Here is a 21,470-nt window from a genome sequence, read left to right as displayed (position 1 = left end):
GTGGCGTAGCCAGGATTTGTGTATGGGGGGGTGTTAAGAAGCATGCCCCCCTGTATTAAAGTGGGGGGTGGGGGGGGGGGGAGGGTCCCTCCCGGGAAAATTAGGATTCGTTAGGTGTAAAATAGTGCTATTTTAGCAGTTTTCGGTACTTAAATTTAAATATTGTAATGGTAAAAATTTTATTAATTTTAATATTTTTTTTGAGTAATGAATAAGAAATTAATTAAAGATTTGGTGCTAAGGGGAGGGGGGTTGAACCCCTAAAACCCCCCCCTGGCTCCGCCCCTGACCGAACCACAGAACTTAAAAAACAACACAACTTAGAAACACGCAGGATACACGCCCCTTAGAGACGCGTAACTAAAAAGCACACAATGGCTGAACCAAAGAACTTAGAAAACACCACAACTTAGAAACACGCAGGGTACACACCCCTTAGATACACGTAACATGGGAACACACAATGGCCGAACCACAGAACTTAGAAACACGCAGGATACACACCCCATAGAGACACGTAACATGGAAATACACAATTGCCGAACCACAGAACTTAGAAAACATCACAACTTAGAAACACGCTACTTACAGGCACAAGTTAGAATAAAAATTCTTATCTTAGGTGTTCCTAAGTTATGACAGCCCCCCTGGTTTACTAGGCAGGTTCGCGAAACTCCCGACAGTCACGAATAGGCTCCTTAAATAATTAGTAGGGGCATGCGTAATCCCCGAAAAAGATATCTTGACTGCATATCGTGATTGTTTGAGCTTCCCTCAGGTAACGTAGTTTATGGCAGGCACACAGTACACTCACACTATTCCGTGCGGACGCAAACGTGTACGGGTCATTCAGGATGCGTTTGTTTCCGCACTGGATGGCTGTGATTGGTGTGCTGACAGCCAGCAACACATACGACGCTAAATACAGCTGATCTGGACAATTTTTTTCGCGAAAAGTACATGGCTTTTAACAATAGTCCTCGAATAATTAGGATACAAGCGTGAGTATATACATAAAAGGGGGTTGTCTGTAAAGTCGGTTTACGGACGATAATTTTACGTAATAAGTAATTATATAAACATTGATGAAAAATTGCATACTTTTTAATTTTCAAATATTATTTACAGTTTTTGCAAATTTAATTTAAATAATTTGTTTAAATATAATCATAAACAATTAGTTAAAAAGCCTGTTTGATATTATATAAGATTTTCTCGCACGGTGGTTGGCCGGTTCTTGCACGCTCGGCTCAGGCGTAAAGTGACAATGGGTCAGGCTTTTTCGTGCGTGTAGCCGGCGTTCATCGTTTTATAAGACGTTATCACGTCAAAAAGGGGGGAATTACAGGTTTGAAATATTGGCATGCACCGAACGATCACCGCGATGAAACTGGGACATAACGTATTCATTCCGTGGTCAGCGCGGCTGGAAGCGGCGCGTCGCGATGAAAACTTGTTGGGCGGTCGTCGAGCGCCATTTGACGGCCATTAAAGTGATCCCGCGCGCTGGTAATGACATTCTAATAGCGCGATTGTGAGCGCCTCTCCTGCTCCCGGCAAAGGGCTTCGGAGAGATGAAAAGGAAGGGGGGGGGGGGGGGCGCTTGCAAACTTTGACACTTGTCCCAACGACGCCTCTGAGTGCGGTTCGTTCCGTGCAACTACCGCCTATCTCCAAGGAACGTTCTAATTTCTAGAGACCGGAAAAATTCGCGGTTTCATTTCGTGATAGGCTAGAATCCAAATGAGTTTAACTTTCTGCTGCTCCAGTATCGGACCACAGTTTGCCTGCAGGACTCTGAGCCAATGAATAACCCTTGACGAAAGAAGTTTCAAATCACAAGCCTTCCAGTTGACAGTTCTCACGCGTCAGTAGCCAATGAGCAGATGCGATTTTTCCGAGTACATAATAGGATCGTGGAGTCTATCCTAGAGGTCATTGAAACCGCGAATTTTTTCCAGTACCTACTCATTTATTTGGACTCATTTGGTGACCGGCTCTACTTACCGTCGCTCTACCTCGCTCTACTCTCTCGTCCGTCGCGCACAACAACACCCGGGGGTCTTTTTCGCACACGAGGCCCGTCCCTCGAAGATGGAGCGCAACGCAAGCGACCGCCAATGAACGCTTTCATCACATCTTGCGTTATGAGAAACGGCGGAGATAAGCGTGGTCGAAACTTAGACCCGGTAAACGCTAAGAGTGTCTTCTTCTTGTCATGTGCAGTGTCACTCGGACTTGGTTAGCACACTCGAAGCAAACGTGCATTTATACTTACTTTGCTTTCGTGATTTGCCCTCAGCTCTCTCGACACGTCTTTGGACGACCCTGAGCCAGCTGTAAACAAGGCGACGCGGTGTAGCCGAGTCATGGACGATATAATCGGAAGGATGAAAATACTTCGACGTTATATCGGCTCAGGGGGGGGGGGGGGGGGGTTTAAGTCAGTAGGTCTGGAACACGTTAAGTTTAGCCTGGACCAGAAATAATCCGTGAAGTATTCGTAGTTTTAATTTTGAGTAATTTGATACACCTAGAAGGACTAGATACCAATAAATTGCTTAGGAAAATCATATGAAAGAATCATGGCAGCCAGTAAAAACAAAAACAAAAATTAAAGACTGATTTGATTAGTTCAAAATACTGGCTCTATAAAAATTAACAAGAATTTCGAATTTTCATGTGCATGACGTGTCCTGGAACGCTCACGATTCTGTGAAAAACAGCTGTTTTTTACTTCCACGCGACGAAATCAGTTTTCTATCCGATGAATGCTCTATGACCACGCCGCTACAGCCATTGTCCGGCCGTCTCTCGTTCAGGGATCCAATCTGCCCGGGCCAAAGGCAGGCCAGTTTTTCCTCGGCTTCTCTCCTCGCTTGCGAGATGATCTTAACTTCTTCTCCCCACCCCTCCTTCCCTGCCCTGGCCCGACGTACCCACGGTCTCATTTCTTGTGCAGGGGAATCATTTCAACTCGTGATTGCGGGACTGCTGGTTCCGCGAACTCGTTCAGCGCCAGGGTTGAGACCCCGAGAAGTGGCACGTTCGCCGTTTCTTTCGTCGCCCAGACCGTAGCTTATTCGATACTCCCAGGCGCTGAACGGACTCTACAAGAACATGCTAACTGAATACTCTCACACTCTCGGAACTAGGGATGTTCGAACTACTTCGCTCTGCTTGCTACTCGGCGACTGCTTGCTTTTACTCTGAGCCTATTCATATCGGGGTTATTTGTCATTATAACAAGACCTTTTTTTGACGTGAAAGCTATTCGCTCGTTACAGTGGTAGTCGATCGAACTTTCTTGTGTGACAGAAATACCGTCAGATTTGAATCGCTAATAACTGAGAGACTAATAACGGTTAAGCCCACAACGGATGGATCATGTCTGTACGTGCTTTTCACCTTTCGGCCTAGTGCCTTACGGGCTAGTGCCTTTCGGCCTAGTGCCTTTCGGTCTAGTGCCTTTCAGTTAAATGACTTTCGACCTAGTGCCTTTCGGCTAAATGCCTTTCGGCGTAGTGCCTTTCGGCTGAATGACTTTCGGCTTAGTGCCTTTTGGCTGAATGACTTTCGACCTAGTGCATTTCGGCTAAATGACTTTCGGCCTAGTGCCTTTCGGCCTAGTGAGTTTTGGCCTACTGCCGCGTCCCCGATTCATTAATTTGAAATTACGAAGAACTCTTGGCCTATTTGGGTTAAATTCTTCGGTTGAAAAGCCGGTGGTTCCTGACGGAGCGGTCGCCCGCGGGCCGCGCTACGTCGCTCAGGAAGCGTCCCACGCCGCCGGCCCCTGCAGATTGCCCGCTGACGTCACGGCCGGCCAACGAGCGGTAATTGCGGCCGAGGGTGGCCGGGTACAGCACCGCGGCACAGCCTCTGCAACACCACCTTCGGTCCGCTGCTGGCCCCGCCTTCCGCGACCGCCCGCGCACGGGCGAATAATGTATTAACTGTATTAACTGTGGTTATTTTCCCCTTCCTTAAATGCATTTTTTAAGATAGTACAGAATATCTATTTCGAAAATAAACGCATAATTTTATATTTTCATCTATGTTTCATTCAAGCATTATTTTTTAAAACCGTATAAAAGAAATTCGAATAATCAACAATTTGTCTTCATTTCTATTGTATCATGCTTATTTTAGTCAGGAATTGATTTACAAAAAAAAAAAAAATTAAACTGTTGGAGGTACTGGGAAAACCGGAAAAACAATATTACTGCTAACATTATTTTGTAGTGATACATTTGTTTTCATGTAAATTTACAAATCTACAAATATCTGTAATTTTACGTGATATTTTTCTGTTCCATTTACACAAAAAAAATTACAGTGTGAGCACTTGGCCTCTGTGTTTTTGACAGCGACCCCCAACTGAAGAGCTCGCAAACGTTTCGGTCGACACTGCAGTCGCCATCATCAGCAGCACGCAAGCAGTTTATTTATTTTTTATTTTTAGATAGAGCTCGAATCAGTCTGTGCTGAATCAAAACCTCTAATGACGCTGTATCATCCCCATTACCACCTGTCTAGCTTAAAATCACAGATATATGTATATATATCACTAAATTGGTCAGTTAAATTAACATCTTTGAAGTGCGTATTATTGTTGGCTTGATAAGGAGCCAACAAGTGTGTGCAATAATAGTAATCTACTCCCATCGCTTGCAGACTTATAACTGTGTGGCTAAATGCCAACAATTTTCTGACATTTTTAATAACTCGTTTATTGTTCTAAGCCAAATAAAGATTTTCTTTGTGCAAAAGTGTTATCCTGGACGTTGATAAGATTGTTATTTGTTTCGCAGTTATCCCGGACGTTGATAATATTGTTATTTGTTTCGCAGTTATACTGGATGTTGACAAGATTGTTATTTGTTTCGCAGGTATCGGGAGGAGGCGCTATGCTGGACGGACAGGTGAGCTGGAATCTACTAATTAAATCCACAATTATTGTCGATTATAGTTACCTGCTAGTGTACAGCATGCTGGTAAATTATTCAAATGTATTTGTCAAGTTATGCATTTAGCGTTTATCGCATGGAGCAATTTTTCCTCAATTAGGTACTCTGTTCACAAAAAGGATATGACTATATGTGTTAACTTAAACGGTCTACCAGATACACTGTTGTAACCCTTCTTCCTCCTTAATTGGAAGAGGGGTTGCGTCCCCGACTCACTCTGGGCGCGAAGGGAAAAAATAAATATTAAAACCAGGCATAAAAAGCTAAACAATATAAATTCCCCACACCACTGCCCAGGGGTCAGGCCAAAAAATTCAAAGGCTATAATAGCAGAGTACCCATTAAACAAACAAGAGGCAAGACTTTGGACGTATGTTATTAAAAAATAGAAATTTGCAAAAATAATTTTTACTATACATAACCATACAAGCTTAGTTACAAAAGCTGACGTTAATAATGGCAGCATCTTATCCCCATTTGCGATACTAACAATAACCTTTAAAAAATCGTAAAAATATAAATACTGATAACAACAAGTATAAAAATATATAAGGGCGTGAGGCGTGGCCACTATAAAATATCAAAATTTACTGACTGCCCTAATACCAAAAAAACAAACAAGACAATCAATACAAATATATAAAAAATTCTACAATAATAAAACTGAAGTACAAAAAATTTATTTAAATAAAGTTCTTAAACTCTCAATCAACGGTTTAGTCTTTCTTCAGATGTTCGTTGCTAAAGACTTGCCAAAAAAAACAAAGTTAATATCCTAGGCGTACGCTGGCTTCCTGACCTTCCTCACCAACTCCAGAGTCTAATGCCACGCCGGGCCATAGGTACGAATTCACAAAGGCGTGAACGATGATCAAAAAAAAATTATCTTATTTTTAAGGGAAATGTAGCAAAAACTCTTCACGTAACATAACCATGTTACCACAGAAGTATTTATCATCAGCTTCAAACAAAGTCTTACTTCTTTATTAACTTGCCAATGATTTCATTAAAAACGTAGAATGGCCGCACCAACCAACATCAGGCTGCGCATGTAGTCCAATACCGATCGCATACATTTAATAATACTGCACAAGCTGATATATTAGCTAAATGCAACTTTAAGTATGCAAATTCCGAAGACAAACTCTCAAAAACAAATTGCAAAATGTTCGTTTCTTCCAAACTTATACTTTTATTACAACTACAGGCAAACGGGCGACCTTTTTTAAAAAAATCCCACACTGGAACAACGTGTGAAAACAAATGGGCCTCTTCACCAAACTGGCTAATAAAAGTTCCGTCCAAATAAAATTTAGTATGGGAAAATACACAGTTCACTAGGTTTGCCAAAAACCACTGCAGCACCACGAGGGTAAAAATCAAAATTGCGGCCTCTCTTTACCTTGATAAGTTCAGTATCACAGGGCAATCCATTGCCCTGTCACCCAGCGTGGAGCCTCCAACCCAATACTCTTCGTCGCCCGTTGCCGTCCGGCACACCAGTCCGCGCCGTCACATGGCTCTGTCCTCGACGGTCGCTCGGCACGCACTCCCTCGCCCCAGCTGATTTTTTTCTTCCCGGCAAGCCGAATGTCTGACGTCATCAGCCAACCGCCGGGCGCTCACCAAGTGGTATTTACGTGAAACACAATCGATATTCTTAAACTCATAATCGATAGCTACCAAACGGCGTATAACTAATTAACAGAAACAAATATAATAAAAAAAAATTTACAGATAAATTAACATTAATTAAAAAAGGCGTAAAAATACGTGAAATAAAAAACCATATAAAACTAGAGACCAGCAACAAAAATAAATTACAAGTAAAAATGTGGCCCTGCCGGCCACACTGTTAAAAATTTTCATCTTCAATTTATGAAGAACGCTGTTTACAAATTATCCAGGGATCTTCGTAAATTTACGGCCATCTTTGTGAATTTTCAGACGCTGAGATCACGTACTTTGAAAATGAACGCTAAAGAATATTCTTGGTGCATTAACAAAACATTAAAAAAATGAAGTCTGAAATAAGAACACTTCTTTTTGTGACAGTTACTGATAGGCTATTTATCTACCACTTAAATAACTATGTTTTGGAAGTTATAATTTTTTAGGCGCATTATTAAAAAATGATGAGAGTGAATTTTACGATGCGCGAGAGCACCATGCAATGAAATTATCAAATTTTGAAAGAAAAAAAAAAGCTACATACAAAAAAAAAGTTTTTATACAAATATAAGTTATATATGTGATTTTCAATCATATGTACAAATAATTATTTTATGCGCGTGTTTAGGTATATTAATATTGAATACTGAGTATTTATTTATTTTTTAACTTGTTTGAATTTATACACTACCAACTGTACCTATTTTTAATAACACTCCAGTTCTTTTATTATATTACTTGTAATAATTATTTGCATGCGAAATTAAAGTTAGTTTCCTGTTACGCGCGTCCATAATAACATGCACCCATTTTTTTTTTAAAAATAATGTTTGGTTCTTCGAACAGAGTATTTCAAGGAATGTATGCTTGAGTATTCTTGATTTCTTTCATTAAATGTTTAACGGGGTCAGTAAAAAACTGCACTCGAGTGTGGTTTCAGCGAGTACACAGGTCTACGTAAAATTATCGTGTGCGCGCGCGCGCTTCAATTGTGGCAACGAAAAGGTTTTTGTTGACTTACTTCTAATTACGTAGGCACTTATCTTCCCAGGCCAAGCGATACTTAGAGCTGCGGGCGGATACGAAAAAAAAAAAAAAGAAAAGAAAAGAAAAAAAAACAACAAATTTTATGGGTTTAATCAAACTCTCCTCCCCCTCCTCCACAGTTTTTTCTTTTCTCGATCCCGTTTCGAAAAATCTCATCAGAAGTACAGCTCCCCCTGTACGGCCTCGGCTGTAATTTTCCCTCCTCACAGAGAGAAGGGAAAATCTACATGCATGTTGGCAGAAAAACTTCGTAAAATCCATTGTTTTTCGACGCCCATTAAATGGAAACTCCGAAAAAAGCTGCACCCGCCTGCCTGGGAGGAGAGCGTAATTATAATCGAGAAATATTAAAAGAAGAAGAAAAAAAAAAGAAAATTGATTGAAAAATATTTTGTTAGTTGCGCGAGAGAGCGGGGTGGATGCGCCGTGTCCCGAGCTTTTAACATAGATTACGGCCGGGCATAATGGTAGACGCCGTGGCGAGACGTTGAAGTAGCGGAGAGGGGGGGGGGGGGGGGGCGGGTGGGTTCCAAGATCGGCTAAATTATGCGGCGCACTCTCTACGCGACACATCAATCACAGGCCCGTTCCAGGGTATAATTACACCGCAGCGAAGCAGCAGGCTTTATTATTGCCCCGGGGTACAGTCCCTGCCCAGCGACAACTGGACCCTGTGTGTGTCGGCCTGTCCGGGCCTCCGTGCCTCGGCCTTCGAAGGAAGAGACGTCTCCTGATCGGACTTCAGTCTGAAGACGTCGCACACCTCTGTGACTCTACCTCTGTGATAATGAGTAGAGACCTGTAAAATTCGCGATTTCAAACCCCTAAAGGATAGACTCATGAGCCTCTATGCACTCGTGCAAATTACACCTGCTGATTGGTTACCGACTCGTAACACCTGTTGACTGGAATGATCGTGATTCGCTAATTCTTATGTTAAAGATTTTTCATTGGCCCAGAGTCCTTCAGGTAAACTGTGGCCCAATCACTGAAGCAAAATAATGTCAAAAGTATTTGGACTCTATCCTATCGCGAAATGAATCCGCGAATTTTACAGGTCTCTAATAATGAGTAGGGACTGGAAAAATTAGCTGTTTCAATGACCTCTAGGATATACTCCACGATCCTATTATGTGCTCGGAAAAATCGCATCTGCTCATTGGCTGTCAACTGGAAGGCTTGTGATTTGAAACTTCTTTCGTCAAGGGTTATTCATTGGCTCAGAGTCCTGCAGGCAAACTGTGGTCCAATACTGAAGCAGCAGAAAGTTAAACGCATTTGGATTCTAGCCTATCACGAAATGAAACAGCGAATTTTTCCGGTCTCTAATAATGAGAATCCGGAATCCCCGCAGATGAACATGCTTGCTGAAACCTGCATCAGCTGACTGCGTGAGCCAGTGTGGGTAAAACAACATTGACAGCCTTGCTAATCTCATCTATTAGCAGCGACGCACATCGGAGAACGCCAATTTGTGGATAATCATCGTGGTTATATACGCCTGTTACTGTGTAACAGTACTTAATTTTTTTTTTCGCTCAATACGTTACTTGAATTTTTTTTAGGTTGTTGGCCTTATCCTATTTTTTATCACATCCGAATCTTAATTCGATAATTAAAAAAAAACTGTATTCATTCCGAAACAAGACATTAAGAGTCAAGAGTGAAATATGTAAAAGACACAGAAAAGTAAGTTTTTTTAAGAAAAATTCAATGAAAAGGATTTTTTCAATATCAAAATAAATAAAATGATAATCATAGCAGAATGTAGATACAAAAATTAATTTGATAGTTTCATGTAAATATGAATAAAGTAGTTGCTGTCAACTAAACAGGAGTAGGTAATTGGAATTTCTCTTCCCGTTGATATTTTTTCTTGGAAAAATTTCCTCAAATATAAAATATTTACAAAAAAATATTTGATGGTGTTTGAGGTTTCAAGGATTTTTTTGGCCCATTCCTGTCTATTTTTATTGTCGAATCGTGTCCACCACGTGACTAGTTTTGACGACGTCGCAACGCCAAACCCAGAGAGACGCTCCATCAACTAGGGGCGTGTATTTTTCGTGAAAAATTCTGTCGGCCGTTTTGACTGCAATAAAGTATGTCTGCGCTTATGATTGGCGGCCGTCTGTGAGATAAGCCTTTTGCCCTGCACTGTAAAAGGAACAGATATATTAATATAAAATTACAGATATTTATACATCTCTACATTTACATTAAAACAACTATATCGCTACAAAATAGTGTCCTGAATACTGGGTTCAGACTCTTACCCGGGAATTTATGCTTTGTTATAAATCATTTGTATATATTTCCAGTATTAAATGCATACATTTTAAAGCAAGATAAAACAAAATAAAGTCCAGTTATTTATATATCCAATTTTTTTTCCATGGTTTAAAAATATATATATATGCTTGAACGAAACATAAATTAAAATGTTAAATTATGTGCCAATTTGTTGTCTAAAAGTACTCAAACAAAGAAATGTTTGTTTTTTCCAGTCTCTAACGAGTACCCTAACTTTGCGTAGTGTATTTTACCACCAGGCTGTTATTTAAACCACTGTATGCTGAGAGTTGGTGCGTGATTCGACGGTTGTTACTTTGACTCACCCCATAAGCCTCCCAGCTGATGGTAAACATGCGTGGCTCGAGTCAAAGAGGAATAAGTAGAGGCATGCAGATTTCGCGAAAAGATTTCGAGACTAGATGAACGTTAAAACACTATAGCATCGTCTGTGTTTCGTGATTGGGCGAGTTTCTTCCAGGTACATATCGATTGTAACAACACCAATCACAGTGATTCAGTGTGGAAGTAAACGCGTCCTGAGTGGCCCGGTCAAATAAGGGCAGCGACTTCTCTCGCCAGACGGCCGCCAATCACAAGGAAGAAATCACAGGTGCGGGTATACCTTGTTGCAGTCTAGTAAGTGTTCAGATTTTTTTTTCTTCGTGAAAATTGCCTGCCTCATAGTTATTGGTACAGACAGGAAAAAATTCGCTGTTTCATTTCACGATAGGCTATAATTCAAATACTTATATTGTTGTGCTGCTTCTGCCATTCGCTCACAGTGCACCTAGATGACACTGGGCCAATTAGAAACACTGAACCAAAGAAGAAACGATTCACAAGCAACCCAGTTGAGACGTCTCACAATTCAGCAGCCATTGAAAATGTAGCATTGTGCTGGGCATACAGAGAACTTCAGAGTCTACCCTACAGGTCACAGATGTCGCGAATTTTCTCCGGTCCCTAGTTATTAGGAGGGACTGGAAAAATTCGCGTTTTCGATGACCTTCAGGATAGACTACACAGTCCTCAGTATACTTGGGAGAATAACGGCTGTTCATTGGCTGCTGACTTGTGAGTCGTCTCGACTAGTTTGCTTGTGATACGATACTTCTTTGGTTGAGTATTTCCCATTGGCCCAAAGTAGTCCAGATTAACAGTGAACCAATAACGAAAGCGGCTTGAAGGTATATGTATTCGGATTTTAGCGTATCGCGAGATGAATTCGCGATTTTTCCGGTCTCTAGTTATTAGCGTCAGGCTGGGTGCCACTGTGAGCCGAACACGAGCGGGGCTGTGCGGCCGGGAGGAGAGAGAGAGAGAGAGAGAGAGAGAGAGAGAGAGAGAGAGAGTGTGTGTGTGTGTGGTGCTCCACTTGCGCGCGGGACGCGACTGTCCTGGTATTCGCTCGCCCGTGTGTCCTAGCCCTGGACCCTTTAATCGTGGGTCACTTGACGGTCCCCCTTCAAGGTCACGCGCCGGGACTTCACCTTGGAGCGCGGCGTGCGTGCGTGCGTGCGTGCGTGCGTGCGAGGGCTTCGCCGGCTGGCCTCGGCGATTGGGCGTCGGGCCTTTGGTTCGCGTCCTCCGCTACAGATGGCAGCACCGTGGTTACACGTTTCCAGGGGGCAGGGCATTTTTCGCGGGAAAAAGATCTGAACACTTACTAGACTGCAACAAGGTATACCTGCACCTGTGGGTTCACTGACCTCTAGGACAGACTCCACGATCCTATTATGTACTCGGAAAAATTCGCATCTGCTCATTGGCTACTGACGCGTGAGAACTGTCAACTGGAAGGCTTGTGATTTGAAACTTCTTTCGTCAAGGGTTATTCATTGGCTCAGAGTCCTGCAGGCAAACTGTAGTCCGATACTGAAGCAGCAGAAAGTTAAACGCATTTGGATTCTAGCCTATCACGAAATGAAACCGCGAATTTTTCCGGTCTCTAGCGATGAAACATTACCTGTCTCTATCAAAAACAACAGTGTTCTAATCTGCCCAAATAAGTTCGGGCTGAAATTATCATCACCAGCAGCTAATTAAAAAAAAAAAAATTGAACACGAATGCAGTGCATAAATATGCACTTAGTGCCATTTTTGTTTGCGAAAAGTTTCCAAAACTAGTTGTATTTTAAAACACTATAGTATCGCCCATGGGCGTAGACCCAGGGCGGGGGGAGGGGAGCCCCCCCCCCCTAGAATCAAGAAGCCCCTCACAGAGTGGGCCTTGCCTGCATATCCAAGAGCGTGACTGTGAAATGGGTTTGATGTCAAACTTACGTCTTACGTAAGTAGGCCAAGATAAGGGGCAGTTTACAACATATGTAAAAGCACAGTATCCGGAAATGACGGTGACGGCTAAAGCCGTGTGCAAAACTTTCGGGTCGCCCCCCCCCCTCGCACGGAAATTTCCCGCCCCAACCCTTTGCGAATCAATACAGATTTATTTGCGCCCCTGGTATCACATGTGTTTCGCGAGTTATGTACTTTTAGGTAACATGTCAACTGTCAGCACACAAATCGCGTCCTGAATAACCCGCAAAAAAAATATGTCTTTTTTTTTTCATACGGCCGCCAATAACAAGGTAGAAACCTCTTCTGACGCAAAGGTTACGTTATTGCAGACTAACGAACTTTCGGATTATTTCTCTGTTGGGAAGAGGCAAGGTAAATATTAAAATAAGTTTTTAAAAAAAGGCGCGTGTCCGCCACGCGCGTTAGACGTGGAACTTCAAAGTTCAATAATTCCCTTGAACGATGAAACTAAATAATAAGTAACAAACTGGATATTCACCCTGCGTATGTTAAAAATCGTAGCAAACATGGCAAAGAAAAACCTATCCGTAGGGACACCTGTATTTCGCTATTTCATTTCATGTCAAGGCATTTCACAAAACACTGTAGCTTTTTCTAAGAGTCATGGCAAATTGTGAGGGTGTAGCAGTACTGTGACCACATTGTCATTGGCCCCGTCAAGAGCGGGACGACACCTCTCACCGACCTCAGCCAATAACCACAGGAGAAAAGCTAGAGTATTTTGTGAAATACCTTGACACGAAATGTATTCGCGAAATACAGGTGTCCCTACCTATCCATGGTTCTTTATTCCCCCTCCTTCTCCCCTGCTTCGGAAATCTCACGTGTCATCACCTCAACTTATCCTACCGGTTGTTAAGGAGTGTTTAAATTAGTGATGGGTAGAATCCTAATTTTCTCGAATACCAAAAGTGCGTCTAATATACCCCTCGAATACGAATCTAGGTCTCAAGGGCTAAAAATATAATAGCCTAATATACAGGTAGTTAAAAATATTAACTATGGTGTTCAAACGTTCAACCCTTCAAACATTTGTTTCACAAACTAAGTTTCCAGAATCAGTACATATTGTATTTTATTTTTTATATTACACGTTAAAAGTACAATATTTTGGGACTTGGTAACAGGATAGCTATGAAGGAATAAAAAAAATTGACCTATAAACTTCAGAGGTTTTGAGTGTTTGAATTTAATATATTTCCTGTACTATTTTTCTTATAATCTTTTTCCTCGAGCATCGAGTCTTTCGAATACAAAGGATCTGATGGTGTTTGAGGATTTGATTGGCCCATCCCTAGTTACAATAAATTAAAAAAATATATAAAAAAAATTGGACGCTACAAGTTTACCAATCACTGCCATGGCTAGCCAATCCCCGAACAAAGCATAGGATGCATGCTACCCTTCAGCATCATTAGGCGTAAAAGCTTCGGCCTGGGACGCATTGAAGAGTGTTCCATAACCCAGATCCCTCCCAACACGTACACTTAGTTTTTAGTTAGGTCAGAGAAGAAAAAATATTGTTTTCCCCTGACCTCCAAGAGGGCGGGTGCGTTGGCTCGGGGGGCCGTGAGTAGGGGGTGCAGGGGGCAGCCGACCCTCGTTAGGGGGCGGGACTCAGCCACGCACCCCTGTGGCTGCCGGGACCCGCGCACCTGCCACAGTCTCCCCCGCCCCCGCCCCCCGTGGTCGTTCACCTTCAGCTCGTCAATCGAGCATTCACACTGCGTTCAGTCTTTGAATATATATATTCAAAGGTTCAGTTCAACCTGTCATCTACACAGGAAGAACAAACCACATTTTATGTACTTTTACAAACGAATCCTCTAGAAACCAGTTTGCCAAGAAGTATTTTTGTAATAGTATATACAAGAAACACATAACTGTGGTTATTTTTTGCACATATGAATTAGTTTTTTTTTCTCGAAATAATTTAATACATAAATCAGAGCAAAATTTTTATATTTTAATTGATGTATCATGCACTCGTCTGTTTTTTTTAAACACGGAGAAAAAAAATAGAATATTAAACATTTGGACTTTATTATACTGAATAGTTATTATCTATTGGAGGTACTGGGACATAAAGCGTAAATGCCCGGGTAATAATCCGAACCCAGTATTACTGCAAACACTATTTTTTTAATTTTGGTATATTTTTCACAGGAACGAATCCTCTAACAAATGCTTAACTTATTGCAGTCAGATGAACGATCTAATTTTTTTTTAGACCCGCGTTTATTTATAAGCGAGTTAAATACAGTGAATTTATAAAAAAAATATCATCTGCATACTTTTTTTTAATAATTAGATATTAATCACGTGGCTCACTGCGATTTTTTTTGGAATAAGCAAATTGAAAAAAAAAAAAACATATCAGAATTAATTGTTTCATTTCTAAATGTTACTGGTGACTTTATGGTAAAGTAAAAATTTAAAATGTTTCCAGTAATAAGTTATATGTTGTCAAGTGGCAGCTCGAGGTTTGCTGACCTGTCCAGCGACGCGGATTACGGGAAACCAGGACTTCCTACCACCCCCCCCTCCTTCCTCAATGAATGACGTGCGTGTCGCGTGGCCATTAGCTGCCTGACAACCGCGACCTCAACGCCCCCCCCCCCCCTCCTCCTCCCTAGGCAACAATAGTTGTGGAACGTGGGTTAGGACATGTGCCGCTCGGTCTCTGGTGAAAGGATGGCAAACCTTACTCATTACATCGATATATCGGTCTATCGATATATCGCTTGAAATGTATCGATACTGATAAAAAATATAGGCCTGAAGGTATCGATATCTTTTCGATGTATCAGTTTATTACTATCATAATATACAAAATTTATCCCATGTTTTACTTATTCTAAAATTATTAAAGTACATGATCATTGAGTTCTTCAAATATCTAACCCAATATAAAGGCATTAATAAATATAAGTTTAGCTCTTTCTAGCAAAAGTGAATACTGCTAATTTTTTTTCTATATTCTATATTTCGATAGTTTTTCTCCACTTTTTTTTTTTAATTTTGAGTAATTTTTATGGATTATGATTGTTATTAATTTCTGAAGATGTTTAGCGGAAAAGAAGCCAACAACTATGTACTAAAGAGAATTATTAATAAATAATAATTTCAATGATAATACTTTAAATAATAATTTGTTCTTTTCGATATTTCCGATACATCGTAGCCATCCCTACCTGGAAATTTAAACAATAGGTGGATTTAAAAGATATTTTTTTTTCAGCAATTACTTCAAACCATAATTGAAGTAGGTAATTATATTCTACATATGATGTGATAAAGATGTATTCCAGATTGACTCGTGATTTCCGACTGCAAATAGCATTTGAAACCTTTTCAAGTTTATGTATGTACTAGTTTCAGTTCTTCTTCGTATTACTACAGTGTAAATTTATTGACCGTGAGAATGCTTAAAACAGAAAATTTTCACAATGTTTCTCGTGTTGAAAAATTATTATTAGAGACCGGAAAAATTCGCGAATTCATTTCCTGATAGGCTGAAATTCAAACATGTGTACAATTCTGCTGGTCCTGCTATTGGCTCGAGGTTTAACTGGATCTCTCTGGGCCAATGAGAGACTATAGTCCAAAGAAGCGTCGAATCTCGAGCTACACAGTGGAGACGACTCACAATTTAGTACCCAATGAAGACGCGTGTTTTACTTGAGAAGTGCAGAGGATAATGGGGCTGTTATAAAGGTCATTGAATCCGCGAATTTTTCCGGTCTCTAATTATGATATAAATATATCAAGGGACTTTACAAGATTATTTGTACCGCACAGTGCGCTTTGAAGAGGTTAACGGAATGCTCTCTGAGTGAGGAGGCGGTGACGTGAGTGTTGTCCGGCGGTGAACAGCCGCGGGCTTTAAGGGCCCCCTCTCCCCTCTCCTCCTTCCCCTCCGGCTGCGCGCACACGGAACATTAACGAGCAATTAAAGAACAGGGCGCATATCTGGACGCGCATCTCGCCGCGGTCATTAAAAAAGCTTTGTCTCTTGTTTTGATCGCCGCACGCGCTGCAACTCTGCTTTAATTACCGCCCGATTCCTCCCCCTCTGTTACCACGCACACACCCCCGCATCCTCCCTCTAGCGCGCGTGACGTCACTCGCCCGCACCCCTCTTACTTCTGCACACACAACAGTTTTCCCGTACTTCTACATAAGATTACTTTGGAAACCAGTTACCAAGAAATAGTTTGTAGTACTACAATAAATATATTGTAACTTTGCACAACAAACGGCTCTGGTTAATTTTGCATATATGAAATACCTTTTTTTTCTCTCTCGAGATAATACTGAGCTTTTCTTGCGAAAATTGGCTCATAATTTTATATTTCAATTGATGTTTCATTCAAGAATATTTTAAAAATATGGAAAAGCTAATCGAATATTAGACAATTTTACTTTCTATACAATAGTTCCTCCGGTGCCTGGTGCAGGTGAGTGGTGTTGGTGTCGGTGTTCGCCATCTTGGAATTTGACGACGGCGGCCATCTTGTTTTCGTCTGTAGGAGGCCGCCATCTTGAATTTTGACAATACAGCAGCCATCTTCTTTTCCATCTTCTGGAGGCCGCCGTCTTATTTTCGTCTGCTAGAATATTCCTGAGTATTACTTAAGAAAATTGGTGCATAATAAATTGTATATTTTAACTGATGTTCCTTCCAGGCATATTTTTTAAACTATGTAAAAGATAATCTAATATTCAATAATTGAACTTGATTTTTTTTTTACTATATATCACAAATATTACACATATCTGTAATTTTATATAAATATTTCTGTTCCATTTCAAAAATATATATAAAGTGCAAAAATGACAATGATCCAAATGATTACAAAAATTGTTTACCTACAGTCTATTGTGATGTCTCCGCACGGGAAGTTTTCCCTGAAGAATCAGAGTATGTATTATTTGTATTCATACTAGTCAACCGTGGCTAATCGCAATATTTCTGGTTAAAGAACAATATTTGCTAGCCAAATGAATAGGTCCCATCAAATCAAATTTAAATATTGCAATTCGTGTAGAATCATCTTTATTTTTACACCACATACGTGTTTCCCGATGAATTTTTTTCCTTCTAGAAATGAGTGAAACGATTTTTTTTTTAAAACATACATATATTTGATACCTCGAGGAAATGGAAATATAGTTTACTTTGAAAATTTTAGATGGAGCATTTCCCCAAGATAAAAAAAATCAAACAAAAAAAGTGGTGATTTTATGAGTAAAGGTAAACAATTATAAAATAAAGCAAAAATCATTACAAAATTAAGTATACAATTGTACTGAAAAAGCAACGAATATTGCCACAAAATGTGAACCTAAAATTGACGAATATTGCCACAAAAAATGAACCTAAAATTGAAAGTATCAAGCAATGAAAGCGATACAAACAAATAAACACATAAGGGAAAAAAATAAACTATATATTTCGGGTTTGGTTGAGCCGTGGTTGCGTCCGCTTTAATCCCCCTTGAAATGGGTGGTACTAGTAGCAAACCTGAAGGGGTTATGTGTCAACATAGAAACACACAAGATAATATTTTCTAAGTTAAGACGATTCCAAGTTATGTGGTTCGGAGTTGTGTTTCTAAGTTGCTGTTTCTGAAGTTGGTGTTTCTACGTTGGTGTTTCTAAGTTTATGTTTCTAATTTTGGTTTTAAGTTAAGTGTTTCTAAGTTGGTGTTTCTAAGTTAAGTGTTTCTAAGTTATGTGATTATATGTAATGATAGTTACTGAGTTAAGATTTTCTGAATTACGTTTGTAAATTTTGTGTTTGGGCGTGATGTGTTTCTAAGTTGTAAGTTATGTGGATTTTGTTTTTGAGACTTCTAAGTTACGATAGTCCAGAGTGGTCTCTAAGGTGCGCGAGGGCGAGGGCCGGCAGTGGCGCAGGAGGGCGGGGCGGCTGCTGGGGTAATGGCCCTCCACAGGTGTGGTTCCGGAGCCCTCGTGCAGGGGGCGGTGCGGGGGCGGGGGGAGGTCCCGGGCTGCACCCTGTCATTTGTGTCGGCGCGCCGCCCCGCCCCGCAAGGACAGGACTGTTCTGCCAATTGGAAACCTTCCTTCGAGAAACGGAAAACACGGCAAGATTGGCATATTATGTATAATCAGTATCTGTCATCTTTTTTCTATCTTCGCATTATGTAGGTGGCTACTTTTTTTTTTTAATATTTAAAACCGGTTTATATTTTTAATCTGAAAACTTGTGCATTGTTAATAATAATCCGTATATGAGGTTAAATTAAGTAAGATTGGGTTACATTAAATTGGATTTTTGCTAGGTTTTTTTTTTTTAGATTATAATTGAAGTTACACTTCTCTATACGCTTGATTAAAAAAATGATAAATGATTGGAATGCAACAAAAATTTACTGGATGGAAAAGGATACATACAAATAAAAATTACGCGTGCTTTTAAATCATATACTTTAGTGATTGATATTGAATACTGGTTCATATAATTAAAAAAAATAATATTTATTGTGAACGTTAGTGATATAAATTGTGATAATAAAATTTTTCAAGTGTATTTATGTAAGTGACATTATGTTCCCGTATGATTAATTTATTTTATCAATAATTGTTACATTAATTTTTAATAAATAATTAATACAAATAAATTAGAGTAGACATAAAGCATATTTATTGATATTTATTATTAATTAAAATTTATCTTTATTATTTTACTAAATTAAATATATATTTTTCATACACGTGTTTATATTAATATTGAATACTGTGGATTTATTTAAATTTTGAAATTTTATTTAATATGTACATTATCAACCGTATGAATAAAATCACTCCAGTTTTATTATTATTTTATTTCAATTAATTTTTTCATGCAAAACTAAAGTTAGTACCTATTATATTACGCCAAGTACCTACATAAGTACACACACCTATTTTTTGGTTAAATTTTTGATACGATAGATTATTTTTAGGTCAGGTCAGTTTTTTTATTATGTTAGGATTATGTTAGGTTAGTATTTTTATTTTGTTGAATTTTTGGTTTTAATAGAGTTTATGGTATAGTTAGTTATTGTTGGTTTTAACCCTTTTAAAACTTACAAGGGAGACGGTAAACCGACCTACGCATTGCCAATTTCGCAAAACGAAGAGAGAAAAAAACGAGGCCGGAGAGGAAGATAATTTCATGATTCAGGCATGGCCCCCACAATGGGTGGGGCTGAGTGGACCCCAAACTAGAAAAACATATTGAATATTTATAAATAAAGCTTAGTTTGGACTTTTAAAACAGTAACCATAATTATACCGTGTATATTAAGGTTAAATGACATTATAAAAAGAGTGTAGGTAAGAAATAACCATGCAATTATAATGTAGCACGTGACTGTAAAATTGGGGAAGAGAGGACCGTCTCCGATCCTGGGTCCAGGGACCGTAATCGAAGTGGGGGGCCACGGATTCAGGTTCGGCCTCGCCTGTCTTCGCTCTGTTCTCCACCACCGCGTTGTAACAGTATATCGATATATCGATACATCAAAGATATCGATATATATCGATACATCAAGAAATATCGCTATATATATACATAGAAGAAATCGAGATATATCGATACATCGAAGATATAGAGATATATCGATTCATCCAAGATATAGAGATATATCGATAAATCGAAGATATCGAGTTATATCGATACATCGAAGATATCGAGTAAATTCGATACATCGAATATATCGAGATATATCAATACATCGAAGATATCGAGTTAATTCGATACATCAAAGATATATCGATATATATCTAGTGCTTGTTTCCACGAAGACTATAGCGTCAGGGGACGGCAAAGATATATCGATCTATCGAAAATACCTATTTATGGTAACTATGGAGATATCGATATATATCGATACCTTGGAAGATATCTATATATAGATACATCGAAAATATCGATATATATATCGATACATCGAATATATTTATATCAATACATCGAATACATAATATATATCGATAATAAGAGATATCGATATATCGATACATCGAAGTTATCGAGATATAAAGATACATCTAAGATATCGAGATTTATCCATACATCAAAGATTTCGAGATATATCGATACATCAAAGATATTGAGATATATCAATACAACTAATATACCAAGATATATCTATATTCGAAAATATCGAGATGTATCGATAATCGAAAATATCGATATATATCAATAATTGGAAATATCGAGATATATCGATACATAGAAGATAACGAAATATATCGATACATCGTGATATATTGATACATCAAAGATATCGAGATATATCAATAACGACCAAACCGCATGTGGCGTGTGACTACCAAATCAAAAAATTCGAGCCGATCGTACACCTGTGACGTGAAAGACTGGACGTGTTCCGAAATTGGGCGTGACGTGTCCGTGAGACGAGGTTGTCACCCAAGGGGGTGCGCGGCGCTCGCCTTACGCCCTTGCTGCGCGCGCTCCGTAGTCCCCTCCAGCCCCGGAGGAAACGGGGCGCCCCTGGTATTATAAGCCCCCTATCTATGATTATCATCGTTTTATATTTAGATAGAAATTGTTGGCGCGGCCGCGTGCCCCGACCGGACCATTAGGATGTATCAGAACTCGTCGGCGGCCATCTCATTAACCGGACCTTCCCCCCTCCCCCCCTCACCCCTCGCGGCGCGGAACCCTTCTCTTTACGTACTAATTACCGCGCCGGAGCCCGGACTTGTAAAAATACACCCGGGCGCCCGACAATTTTGTCTCGCCGTGGAACACGCGGTCATGGAGGAGGCCGGATCCACGCGAGAGAACAAGAGTGCCCTACCTCGAGGTACAAGAAGTTTTTTTTTTTTTTTTTTTTTTAATTTTCCTTCCAATAAATCTTGTTATTATTGTTTTCTATACATGTGAAGTTAAACTTCTCTACGCGCTTTATTTTAAAAAAAAAAAGAGTGAATTTTTACGATGTGCGCTCAGAACGTAAAAAAAATTGTCTGTATGGAAAAGGCTACGTAGCTACAAATAAAAATTATGTGTGCTTTTAAATCATATACTTTAGTGATTGATATTGAATACTGGTCCATAAAATTAAAAAACTTTATTCATTGTGAACGTTAGTGATAGAAATTATGTTAATAAAATTTTTCGACTGT

The 21,470-nt window shown here is 39.7% G+C and overlaps 1 protein-coding gene across 1 annotated transcript in view; it reads left to right on the top strand.

Annotated features, from left to right (window-relative positions):
• Positions 1-21,470, top strand: part of LOC134537479 (protein trachealess) — a 504,924-nt gene that overhangs the window by 124,022 nt on the left and 359,432 nt on the right. The window contains exon 2 of the mRNA XM_063377954.1: positions 4,893-4,925. Within this exon, the coding sequence (XP_063234024.1) occupies positions 4,893-4,925 (33 nt within the window). The remainder of the gene's footprint in view (positions 1-4,892; positions 4,926-21,470) is intronic.

This window comes from Bacillus rossius, chromosome 12, assembly GCF_032445375.1.
Source record: "Bacillus rossius redtenbacheri isolate Brsri chromosome 12, Brsri_v3, whole genome shotgun sequence".
In the NCBI taxonomy this organism is placed as follows: domain Eukaryota; kingdom Metazoa; phylum Arthropoda; class Insecta; order Phasmatodea; family Bacillidae; genus Bacillus; species Bacillus rossius.
The sequence above is the reverse complement of the archived record's forward strand: the minus strand, read 5'-3'. Positions and strand labels throughout refer to the sequence as shown.